The 12,367-nt window shown below is 40.9% G+C and overlaps 1 protein-coding gene across 1 annotated transcript; it reads right to left on the minus strand.

Moving 5' to 3' along the window:
- Positions 1 to 1,310: 1,310 nt before the first annotated feature.
- Positions 1,311 to 9,484, minus strand: cenatac (centrosomal AT-AC splicing factor). Its single transcript, XM_079505148.1, has 11 exons — positions 9,200 to 9,484; positions 7,078 to 7,244; positions 6,850 to 6,948; positions 6,597 to 6,663; positions 6,185 to 6,250; positions 5,855 to 5,922; positions 5,255 to 5,369; positions 4,152 to 4,182; positions 3,542 to 3,643; positions 2,666 to 2,798; positions 1,311 to 1,749 (listed from the first exon to the last, which is right to left on the minus strand). The coding sequence occupies exons 1-11, from the start codon at positions 9,314 to 9,316 to the stop codon at positions 1,656 to 1,658; spliced, it is 1,059 nt and encodes a 352-aa protein (XP_079361274.1). The 5' UTR covers positions 9,317 to 9,484; the 3' UTR covers positions 1,311 to 1,655.
- Positions 9,485 to 12,367: the final 2,883 nt, after the last annotated feature.

A 12,367-nucleotide genomic window follows, 5' to 3' on the forward strand; every position in this document is an offset into this window, starting at 1 on the left:
GGGCCTATACAGTACAGTGTTTGGAATATTATAGATTATATATCAGCAATCAGTCAGTGTACCTAAACCAGTTCAAAACATACAACAGGTTTGAAGCAACTGACTATGATCGTGACAGTTTGGGGCAGGTTGTTTGGGGTAGGAAAAAGGTGGACATCACAAAATTACAGCTCAGTACAATGTCAAACTCTGCTCAGTCTTCTCCAGCTACTTTTATGTCGCTCATCTAACTTGCAATTCTCAACTCAGCCACCAGATGTCGGCCTCAGACCTTTTCTCCATTCCCTCAGCCCGTCAACCCCTAAACACTGGAAAGTTAGAGCTGGGAGGGTTCTGATCTGCTTGGTAACATAATCAAGGTTTTTGGTCTGGCCAATGAAGCATCACATTACTATGCCATGGTCTTTAACCGAGCCCATAAGGGGACGTTTGCATTGAACAGGTCTGGGAAATTGACCTTAAAACTCCAATCACAGATAAGGAACGGGATAGCATCCGTCCGAATATTAAGGAAAGTAGGAAAAATCTCTGGACATTAGAATCAGACTCATCCAATTTTAAAAAAACTAAATCGGTTTTACTGGACTCAATCAAGGTTACACAGGATCAGAATAAAAGACACAGCAAATTGCTGGAGGTGTGAGAAGGCAGAGGGTACACTTTTACATGCAGTATGGTTATGCTCTGCTATCCAAGAATATTGGTTCCAAGTACACAAGAAAGGTTTTGACATTATGAACAGTAACTTTATTTTCAGAAGTATGGGGAAGTATACAATATGAATCTTGACTGTAACTGTTGTCAAATAATCGATTCAGGAATGTAAAAGACCCAACATCACACATGTCATTCCGATGTCTTGTTTTTAATGTGAAGATTATGTAATTTAATTTAGGTAGATCCAAAGAGTGCAGAGTAGCCCAAGTTTCTGACTGGGCAGTCGGTCAGAGCCAATCTATCAACATACTTCATTGTGATGTTATTTTTGCTCTAATTCGCATTACCAATTCAGCATGGAATTGAAAGGTATGACTTGCAATTACAAATGATGAATACTGGCCCGGGCCACCGGGCGTGATGGTCCAGGCACCCTAGGCCAGTCTGAATCTAATCCAGATCCTGACGACCTTTGCTGCTTGTCACTCCCCATCTCTCCCCCCACCCCCTGTCAGTCTACTATCCTATTAATAAAGGCATAAAGCAGCCTGGGCCATGGCTCAGTGGTCCAGGCACCTTGGCTGGTAATCCAGTCTGGCAGTGTGCCGCGGGTTCGACTCCCGATCCCGACGGCCTTTACTGCATGTCTTCCCCCCCCCCATCTCTCTCCCCATTTCCTGTCAGCCTACTGTCTGTCCCTCCATAAAATAAAAGGTGAAAGCCACAAAAAAAACATTAAAAAATAAATAAAGGCATAAAGCCAAACAATAAATCTTAAACAGTATAATGTATAAAACATATCATACACATTATATCAATCCATATTATACATATATATAAAGGCTCTGCAGTGCCGTTAGCTGTTTGTTGACAGCAAAGTCATCTGAAATTGTTTAGTCTAGTCTTAGTCAACTAAATATCAAAATATTTTTAGTCTTAGTCTTAAATGAACAAAATTAACACTAGTCTGTAAACATACTCATTTCATTTCTGTCTAGCTAATCAGCTACTTTGGGCATCTCCGGTCCCTCTATAGAGCCATGCTCTCTCTTCTGCCGTTTTTTCTGCCCCTCTTCTTCTCTGAACTGATGCCTGATGACAAAATAAACACACATTATTATTATTATATAATTATATGCCTTATACAAGACAGATGTATGACTTAAAAGTAAAAAGTTAATCTATACATCAAAGTAATATATTTTTAAGGACTTAATTCATTTGAGTTTTAGAGTAAAACAAAAATGGCAGCAGGATTTGGCGAGTGATAATGTTATATTAGCAGCGCAATCATGCCAGCCCCCGCAGAAGAAGGCTGCATAACATTTTATACACGTTTGGACTGTCCTAAACTGACTCAATACTTAAGCTCTTGAAAATAAGTGAAAATCAAAACATTATTTTGTTTCCAACTAAATTGAACTGTTTAGTCCCACTTTGTGCTCTGATCCATTGTAACTTACAAAAATTCTAAGTTGACCTCGTTAGTATCGTTTGAAATATAAAATATATTGTGCTGTGATGATCTTTCCCCATACAAGTTCACAGTGTATGCAAGCTTGGTAAGGTTAGCCAGCAGTTATTTTCCTTAAAAACAATTCAATCTGCTACTTGAAATGAAAATTCTTAGTAATATTTACTGGAATCCGTTTCCACATATCAATGTCTGGACAAATGATATTCCGTACTTGGGTTTGTAACCTTTCAACACACTTGTCATCAGTGTTGCATTGGTCATTACACACAGTACCACGCCATCCTCCCTAAGATTTTTCAGGAGCATGCGTACATGCACATGCATCGATCAAAAACAACCTTACGTTCACACCAGCAAGGTTTACAAAGGCTGCCGAGTGTCACACACTAGTGTGAATAAACCTAAATAAACCCATTGTGTGACCTGCTAACTCCTGTGTGTAGTGTAGGTGATAAGTGACATGCGCTTGACGTCATTAACATACCCCCAAAAATGAAATCACCAATGCTTGTCATACATGAGTGAGCTCACCTGGACTGCCAGCGCCGGCCGCTGTTCCACACTCTACCAAAAGAGGGCAGCCAGTTAGCGTCTGTCTTGGAGCTGTGGTCAAAGTTGGCCCCCACTCTGTTAGGAGGCAGCTTCCTCAACTTCTCCTGTTCCTCTGAAAAGGAAAAATAATAATAATAATAAATAAATGACCAGGGTGAAGGCCAGGGACAGATAGGATAGGACAACTGAAATAATCCTCAATTACATTTATAAAAGGATGTTCAGTCATTAAATTAACGTAATCACTTGGTATGTTTACATGTGCAGTCTGCAGCAAATAATCTGTCCGAAGGTAGGTTTGTAGTATTAATGTTTATGGCAGCGAGGTATGGTTTAGTGCAAGAAAAGTGTAGGTACAGAATAACTCCCCAGAACTGTACCTTACCACCACCAAACCATGCCTAAACTCAACCTAGTAAGTAGTAATTAAACAAAAAACCTTCAAATTAATTATTACACCACCTCAAACCACCTAAACTTCGCTAAAATGATTTAAGTAAACCACACCAAAACTATTTGATTGGTCAAGGGCCATCTACCATTCTTCCGTTCCTACACCCTCTGGGATCTAGCAAGAATTGCAGGTATGGTATATTGTCAGCTGTATTTAGTAGCCTCGTTCCCAGCCTTACTCATCTGCGAAGAGAAGGCAGAGAGTGTATAGTCGGAAGTGACGGGCCGGAACATCCGTTCCCCCGGATACAATATTTTTCGACCAATCACAACACTTAAACTTATTCCTTGAGCAGTATTTCCGTCAAAATCCAGCACTTCCGTTTATACACTCTGCAGCGTAGGTCTTGCCCAGCGTGGGTTGAAAGTGGTTAAGCTCTCGAATGGTGCAACATTTCCTACTCTGTTTGAGGAAGTCTTGCAGTGATGGGCCGATCTCCTGCTGTGCTGCCATCCCAGGGTTCCCATCTCCAGGATCCTCCTGTAACCATGGAGGAATGGCCCCTACAACACAAAGACTACACTCATTTATGTAATAAGAAATAATATTTTTCTAAAATTTCTAAGCAGACACAAGATGGTAATAAACACATCATGACATAAAAGTCAACAAGTGAATCCCTGAAAACACATCTCATATAGCTGGGGACTAAGTGTCTCAGCAGGCAGAGCAGAAGGCTGGCGATCGTAAAGTTACTGGTTTGAGCCCCGGCTCCACCTGCCTGCGTGTTGAAGCGTCCTGGAGCAAGACACTGAACCCCCAACTCCCGATGAGCAGGTTGCCATCACCATTGTGGTGAGTGAATGTACTCACACTCTCAGTACATTGTAAAGTGTATTTGAGTGTTTGTAATGAGTAGAAAAAGCACTATATAAAGTACTGTAAAAGCTGTGCATTTATCATTTATAGTCCAACAAGGAATAATCAAACAATTACAAACAAGCCTCCCCCGTTAGTTACAGCAAATAAAGATGCATATTATATTAATTCATAGTTTCAAGTTAATTTTACCTGTGTGAACATTTCCACTGTTCCTGGAATCCTGTAAAAGAAGAGAAATATTAGAAGATCTATGTAGTTTTATTATGTCACAGTGGTGCAGACAAATGCATCACATGGCATTTGGCTTGTGCTGGGACTTTTGTATCCCATCGTTCTGTCCTTAACAAGAGTGGATCAATATTTTGACACCTCTAAATGTTTAATACTTTGAATGGGGTACTCCAGGGGTCTGTCTACATCTCTACATCAATTTTTTTTGCCAAAAATAGCCGATCTACTGTACAAGCTCAGAACGAAAATACATCGCATGGATGCAACTGGGACGTATCCTCAGTGATGTATCCCAAGGTCATCGGGGTTTCGGGTCTCGCGAACATCATACCCCTCACTCAGGTGACCCAGCCGGGGTGATCAAGTCCCGACTTACGTCCCAGTAGCTACCCTCGATCAGACCCACTAGGGAAAGACCAGGGCCACACAATCCGTTGGAACCACTCCGGAACTACTATGCCGGGACTGAGCTTATTCTGTTTTCGTCGAATGTGGTAGGGCGGCAGTGGCTCAGGGGTAAAGTGACATTTACCATTTAATGTTCACCTTTTATTATAACATGCCCAGAATTGGGTCACCAGGGTTAAAATAGTTAAATTACTTCCAGGATAATTAAAACCAAAAAGATTCTGCTTACACCAACCATGTTATGAATGGTGCGTCATCATACTGATCAAGCATGGATCTCTAGCCGAAGCTGGTCACTCGTTTTTCAATGCAACTTTAACCCAATATAATCCCAAACTCACACTCGGGTGAAGTGAGGGGTGATCTAACTGCTCTTATCATCATCATACATCATCACATTCCGTGCTCAGCCAATCAAATCATCACATTCCGTGGTACACACAGAAACAGAAAGCTGGGCATACGCCCCTCGACAAATATAGAAATGCATGGTTGTGTCAAAATAACAAAAATAAGGATTATTTTTCTATGTAGTTGGAGGCAATCTCTTTACTCTTCCTTAATGACAGATTATGCTTAAATGGTGTATTTAGGCAACAAAATGACAACACAATTAGTGATCTATTGTGTCTATAGTTTTAACACAGTGATACCTGGTAACCAATGAAGGTCAGGCCCTGTCCCGGTCCTGGCCAATGGCTTTCCACCATGGAGTCTACCCTGCTAGGTCCCGCCTGTTCATCTGATCCTGTGGGCTTCAAGTGAGAGCTATCCCAAGACAATATCAAGCAAAACAACATTTGATTATTTCTTTATTTAATTTAAAATGAGATCTCTGGTCTACCTAAATATCTGTCCGATGTCTTTGAAAAATTATTCGTGAGCAACATGCACAGTTTAAAGAGGAGATTAATGACGTTCTGAGAGACACTTTAACCGACACAGTTTATGAGAAAAACCTGCTTCTAGGTCTCAACAAATGAGTAGTCAGTAGTCACATATGAGTTATAACTGTTTCACATCCAAAACTCATGAGGTATGCCATAAACACGCTTTTGTTTCTTTCCTCCCCAAACCAATGCTTTTTTTGTTAAATGTTTTATTGTAATTAAATATACCTAACCCCCAAGATTTGACCTAAAATCTCTCCAAATGACTTTAAGCGACATTGCAAGTACAATATGTCAGAGAAATGTGACAATAAAAGTGCTGCAATGTAAATATGTAATGTAGATGAGGGTCATGTTGCTCACCTGGTTGCCTCCTCTACAGAGTTACCCAGGATGTGGCTTCCATTGGGCAGCTCCAGCTCCTTCTCAGGCTGATGTTGATTCAGGAAAAGCCAACAGTGTTTCACAGATAAAGACTGAGACTGTACTAGTACCCATCACATCATTTTAGCTTAGCGGTTATTACTGTCCAACTTCATCCCAGATATTCCAAGTATCTCCCTCTTCAACCCTCCCTCCCATATACGAAAATAATGCAGATGTATTATTACAACATAACTGACCATGAAAATAAATGCAATTAGTTCTAGTCCACAGTGACGGATACTGCCATTGCATCCTGGCAAAACAAACCTCTTTAAGGGAGGAATGCAGGACCTCCTGACGATGTTTCTCCTGGGCCCGGATATGGTCCGCTTGCTGGAAAAACAACACATCACAACTATTACAGAAAACAACTTAAATGTTAAAGGAGACATGACAAGATATGTCGCCTTTTCATAGTTTGGGGTATTTATGGGGATTCTTCTTGAATTTTCTACTGTCCTAAACGCAATAATCTAAACAAAAATGTTTGTTAACTTAGTAGGTCCAAATGTTTTGTCGTTAACCCACTTTCAACAACAATGCTGTCTGAATACCAAGTTGGAATTCAAATCCCATCCTCATTGAAGGAATGGTCTACTCTAAACCTCTATGACCAGAAATTAAACCAATCTTTAAATAAGTAAATACATCAAAACAAAAGAGTGAGATTGTGTGTCACCTGTTTGATGTGTTCATCCTCCTTCTCCACAAAAGATTCCAATACTTTTTCCACTTCAGCTTTGAACCTGAAAGATAAAACAATGCTCACTTTAGAGTGTCCTTACTAACCTCGTGCCTCGTTTTCCCACATGGCAGAAGGCCTGCTTTTCGTTCCGAACAGAGTAGTGTGATCCAGTCTAGGTCACACCTACTCCAGTCCATCAAAACATGGATATAGTTAAGCCTTGTAACTCGTACCCACTGGCTCCTACCTTTCAGTTTCCTCCTGTGTGATGACGAATCGGTCTCTAAGCTTTGGGTCAGCCTTATTCTCCCACCAGAACTTGTGTGTGCTCTTCCTATGTTCTGCTCTGAAATTACATTACGATTGCATTTGAATTATTTTACCAAACTAATAGAGCACTCAGATCCATATATTCGAACATGTTATTCTCTTATTATAAGTGTTTATGCTTTAACTATTAAAGTGAATATATTACGTGGCCATGTGTTCCAACAGCCCCCCGAACAGCACAGTCATGTTACCATCAGTGATGTTCCTTTCAACTTCCATTCCACAGCAGTAACACCAGAATGTACACTGGTGCTGAGTGTAGTCACATTTATCAACATGGGGCTTTTTTATTGTCCGCCGGGCTTCTTTCACCTGGAAAGGTTCAAATTGATTGAATATTAACAGTTAGTAAACAGTATAGCAAGTACAGTTATGCAGGAAATGCTAAAAGTAAAATACAAAAAAATCAATACAATTCAAATCATAATAAAAAATATAAATATCAGGAGAACTAAAGGTATATAAATAGAAAGTTGCACACACACGGACGGACGGGGTACTTTCTGGTGGCAAGCTAGAAGACCTGGCTAGGTCGGTTGTAAATTGTGGACAGGTCCTCTTTTATGGTGCCATTGGTGGGTTTGAATGATCAGGGAGTCAAGAGTTGAAGTTTGGTGTGCCATGTTGCCAAAGTTTTAAGGCTAGGGCTTCAATTTTGACATTTAACAGTGACTGCATTCAATCAAGATGCACATGACACATGCACAGTGTTAAGATTGTGTTTTTGTTTTTTTAGATTTTCTTTTGGCCTTTTCTGCCTTTATTGATAGGTTGACAGGAAATGGGGAGAGATGGGTAGGAAGACATGTGGCAAAGGCCGTCGGGATCGGGAGTCGAACCTGCGGCACGCCGTCAGGCTGGCTCAGCAGCCTAGGTGCCCAGGTGGTTGAGCTAACCGTCCGGGCCCACATGCACAGTGTTAATCAGACATGGGCTGCCTATAACTGAGACAGTCAGCTATAGGCAGCCCACATCTGATTAACACTAAAGTTTAGTGACTAAACTGACTGGCTTCAATGTCTCTCCCATGCCTGTGTGTGTGTGGTCCTATTATGACATTATGTCATGTCTCAAGGAACTTAGATGCTATAAATGCCATCTGCATCTAAGTTGCAATACCCATTGACACTGCATATTCATGAAACAGAAATGTCCTATCTGATAGACTGTATTAAACAACAAAACACTTTCCAATATTGCACCTGTACTGTCTGACAGCTGTTTGTCTGTCTGTCAAGTTTTTGAGTGGTGTAAACCACTCCTACGACTGGCTTTGTTAGTATACGTGTCTGTCTGTCTGTCTGTCTGTGCTCAAAAAATTAGCATGGTTGCTACGGTCACCCAGTTCACCCGGGTGTGATTTCATTACATCAGACATTACGTCAGACCACAGCTGATCAGGCTATATAAGACCTTACACCACTCAGTTCACACGGGTGTGATTTTTTTGTATACATGTTATGAGCAACTTTCTCAATAAATATAATATAATGTGCTCAAGTCAAGTTTGGAAGCACTCGATTAAGTAGATTTCAATAAATGAATATCCTGCTGCCTCCTGGACATGCAATTTCGGACAACACTGCGGACATTGAGTGATTTACAAGTGCTTCCAAACTCAAACACATAGATAAATAAACTCTGTATTGGCAGAAAGTAACTGAACATGTCTAGGTGGATTGCTATGAAACACAAACTTGACAGAGAAGAAGACGATAACCCAAGCTTCCCGTACAGGTGCAATATCGATGAGTTTATCGTCAATTGTGTTTCTCTCTGTGTTAAAGTTAAGTTTAATCAGTGAATGGTTACAAATTGAATAGTGCACGTGGTTATGCTCATAGTTAGCTCCTTTCGGAACCCTACGTTAAAGTTTCTGACATTTTGATGACTTTATGGGTCCAAAGGAGCTCAACCCGGGGGGTCCGGAGACGGGCTAGCTCATAGTTTAATCTAGCCCGTCTCCGGACCCCCCGGGTTGAGCTCCTTTGGACCCCCTCCAAAGGAGCTCAACCCGGGGGGTCCGGAGACTAGGGGTCCAAAGGAGCTCAACCCGGGGGGTCCGGAGACGGGCTAGTTTAATCAAAGATGGCTGCTAATTTAGGTTGTTTAACTAGCCTAAGATTCAAACTCTCGCTAGATTCTCTACGATCTTAAGTTGAACCAGTGAATGGTAGCCTATCTTGTTCATTAAGGCAGTTCACCCAGCGAAGACAAGGTTATTATGACTTATATTCCAATTCCATTACTTAAATTAGCCAACCTACCTTTTCTGAGAATTTAAGAAGGACGACTCTGAGTCTGCTTTGATGGCTTTTTCCAAATATGTGTGCCTTGCCAGAGAAAGACGTTTGTCTACATATAGAACAGTAAAATGCAGCCATGCCAAGAAACGTGACGAATATATTAAAGCGTCCTAAATCAGTTAGGACGCTTTAATAAACGGTATTTATTAAGTCGATTATAAGTCTTCCAAGTATTCCCAAACGCTGCCTGAGCCGAATGTTCTCATCTCTGCTGTAAACAGTTGTAAAACTGCAGTTAAGTAAACATCCGAGTGGAGGTAAATATAAGAACGGACGTGCAGCAGACAAAAATGCTCGGGTTCAACTTAGTCTCACGTTTTCTCGTTCCGACCTAACTAGGCCATCAATCCACTAAGAAGTAGCCCTAGACATAAATCAGAGATAGCTCGTGCAAATCATCCAGACTATGGATCCAGAGTAAGAACCAATAACCATAGCCAAAGTGTACGGATGGCACCTCTGGCACCTCGGAGTCTGTGTTAAATTGGCTATTTTTTTCTAAAATGTTAAAAAATAAAATACCTGTAAAATGTTTTAAGTAAAGTATACATGATTATTAGGACATGCATAAACATTCGACAATAAGGTCTAAATTGCTACAAATTGCTACAAAAACTGTATATATAATTTTTGGGCATAATTTGCCACATAAACAATAAGTTGAAGGATAAATAAGTCTGATATAATGATGTATATATATATATGAAAATAAACATTTTGGACACAATAGCCAATTTTCAGGTGCCTCAGATGTCCCTATTGCCCACCTATCCTGTATCCAACTATGTATGACTGGGTCGATCATGATGGACCTTCATCATCAGGATGGGCTTAATAATACACTCACCAATGGCCTGATGCAGCACACTCTTGGTCTGCACAATAACACCAAACACACAATCCACAACAAACAGGGCTCCATCAGTGACACGGAGAGCAATGTTGGTGAGTTTGATGTTGTTTAATACAATCAGATATGACTGTTTGGGTGTAAGGGGCCAGGGCTAGTCATTGGTAAATTGCAGCTAGTTGCCACCCTGCTTGGCCTGCTATTAACTTAATGGCAAGACGGCCACGCCACGGTCTGCATAAGGTCAAGGTCAGGCACGAATTTGGTCTACAATTAAGTTCATAATTGAACGATGATGAACGATGATGGTCTACAATTAATGATGAACTTGTAGACCAAAATTGGGTTTGGTTAGTATGTAGCTCTCGGGAATGCTATAAATGAAAAATGTACCTTTCTGGTGCTAGCCGTGTTTTGGCCTGTTTACATCATAGGCTATGTGCAAACAGAATGCTCCACCACATAAAAAAGCTAAAGGTGTTTTCACACTGTGGATTTATAGTTAGTTCTGGTCCAACCAACCTTCCACTCGGCATATCATTCCTTCAGGTACACCAAGTTTGAAGTCGATCGGTCAGACTCCATATTTGGTCAAGGTTTTGGGCTGATTCCAAGATATCTATCTTCTTCTATTTATCTAATGCACCATGTCTCCGCACCGACTTTTACCGAAATTAGATCGGTCGGACCCACGGTTGTCCAGAAGCGTCACAAAAGGCTTCTGAACGGGCTCTGGACGGGGCCCCTGCCCAGGCTCCATATATGGAGCTGTCCTGTTCTGACATCACAACACTCCATATTTGGGCATGCCTGACAGAGAACTCCATAGGAATAAAGGGACACAGGGAGACGGGTGGAACGCGTACTCTGACACGGATACAACGGTATTGCAATAGCCGGGTGGGTCATATGGATCTCCAACTTCCATCGTTACCAACTTGCTGCTCTAGAGCCGGGCACCAGTCTAGTTCACTTAAATTATAATAAAAATATTATGATATTATAACATTAAAAAGTTAAATATATAAAAAGCACACCCGTTTGAAGTGAGGGGCGCTCTTATCATCGTACACCATCATAGGACAAAGTTTGTGTTTGCACACACACTAAAAGCTGGACATAGAATATCGCCCCTCAAAAAATATATAGGGTACAGTATAATCTGGAAAAAAAGATTGCATGGAATATAGCTTCCTTGTCTTACTGTCAGTCTGCAGTGCAGTCTGCACAAGACATTTGGCACTGATCAGATCAATCCAGCAGTTTGCAAGATTTGCCCGGGACAAACACATGCTAGATGACTTGTCATGCATACTACTGTAGTATACTTACCTAGAAGTTCCACAGTGAGTACTAGTCTGATGGCAGATAATCTTTTTCATTCCTTTCGTACACATTAACAGAAAAGTCTGAAGATACATAAACTAAAAAAAAACTAAGTTAAATATATAAAATCACACCTGTGTGAAGTGAGGGGCACTCTTATCGCACATACATCAATTTGCGCCCTCACCGGAATCGTCATCAATGTCCATTTGATTGTCAATGGCATTTTAATGTTTGTGTAGGACAAAGTTTGTGTACACACACCAAAAGCTGGACATAGGAGGGGCTAGCTCTTATCATACTGTACATCATCATACAACATTACATTCCTGCCAATCACAATTAATGTCCTCACTTTTCTGTCCTCAAATCCAATCCGGATAATCACTTGTGGTGTCCTCAATTTTCTGTCCTCACTTTTTATCCTCAATACGTACATTGCTCAGCCAATCAAATTATCACTATGGGGTGCTCAGACAATCAAATCATCGCTATGGGGTACACATAAACACACAAAGCTGGGCATAGGAGGGACTAGCACCCCTAAAAAAAACAATATAGTATATGGAATGAGTTGCACTGATCGGTCCAGCGGTATGCAGGATAATCTCCGGACAAACAGACATATAGACCCTCACAGATGGCTAGCTCTTTCAGAGCCATGCCACATATAGAAACACATGTGATGTAGTCAGTGAAAACAAAGAAAATCTGGATATGGTGGTGGGTAAGTGGGGAGGTTGGGTGGCGATACAAAATACATGGTAGAAAGGTGTGACCAAGACCCAATGTGGGTTAATTTGATGCGGAAGTTACTTTACAATGTAAAGAAACTATCCTTTTTGGAAGGATACAGGATAATAGCATGTAAAGTTTAAATTCTATCATGCCCTATCCTTCAAAAATAAAAGCTATACAGCCCCAACAACAAACAAAATGTGACCAAATATGGA

The sequence above is a fragment of the Electrona antarctica genome (assembly GCF_951216825.1).
Source record: "Electrona antarctica genome assembly, chromosome: 7".
In the NCBI taxonomy this organism is placed as follows: domain Eukaryota; kingdom Metazoa; phylum Chordata; class Actinopteri; order Myctophiformes; family Myctophidae; genus Electrona; species Electrona antarctica.

Coding starts and splice junctions, on each gene's coding strand:
- cenatac (XM_079505148.1), bottom strand. CDS start 9,316: ATGGCTGCATTTTACTGTTCTATATGTAGACAAACGTCTTTCTCTGGC. Junction 7,245..9,199: donor TTCTTAAATTCTCAGAAAAG/GTAGGTTGGCTA, acceptor GAACCTTTCCAG/GTGAAAGAAGCCCGGCGGAC. Junction 6,949..7,077: donor CTGTTGGAACACATGGCCAC/GTAATATATTCA, acceptor ATGTAATTTCAG/AGCAGAACATAGGAAGAGCA.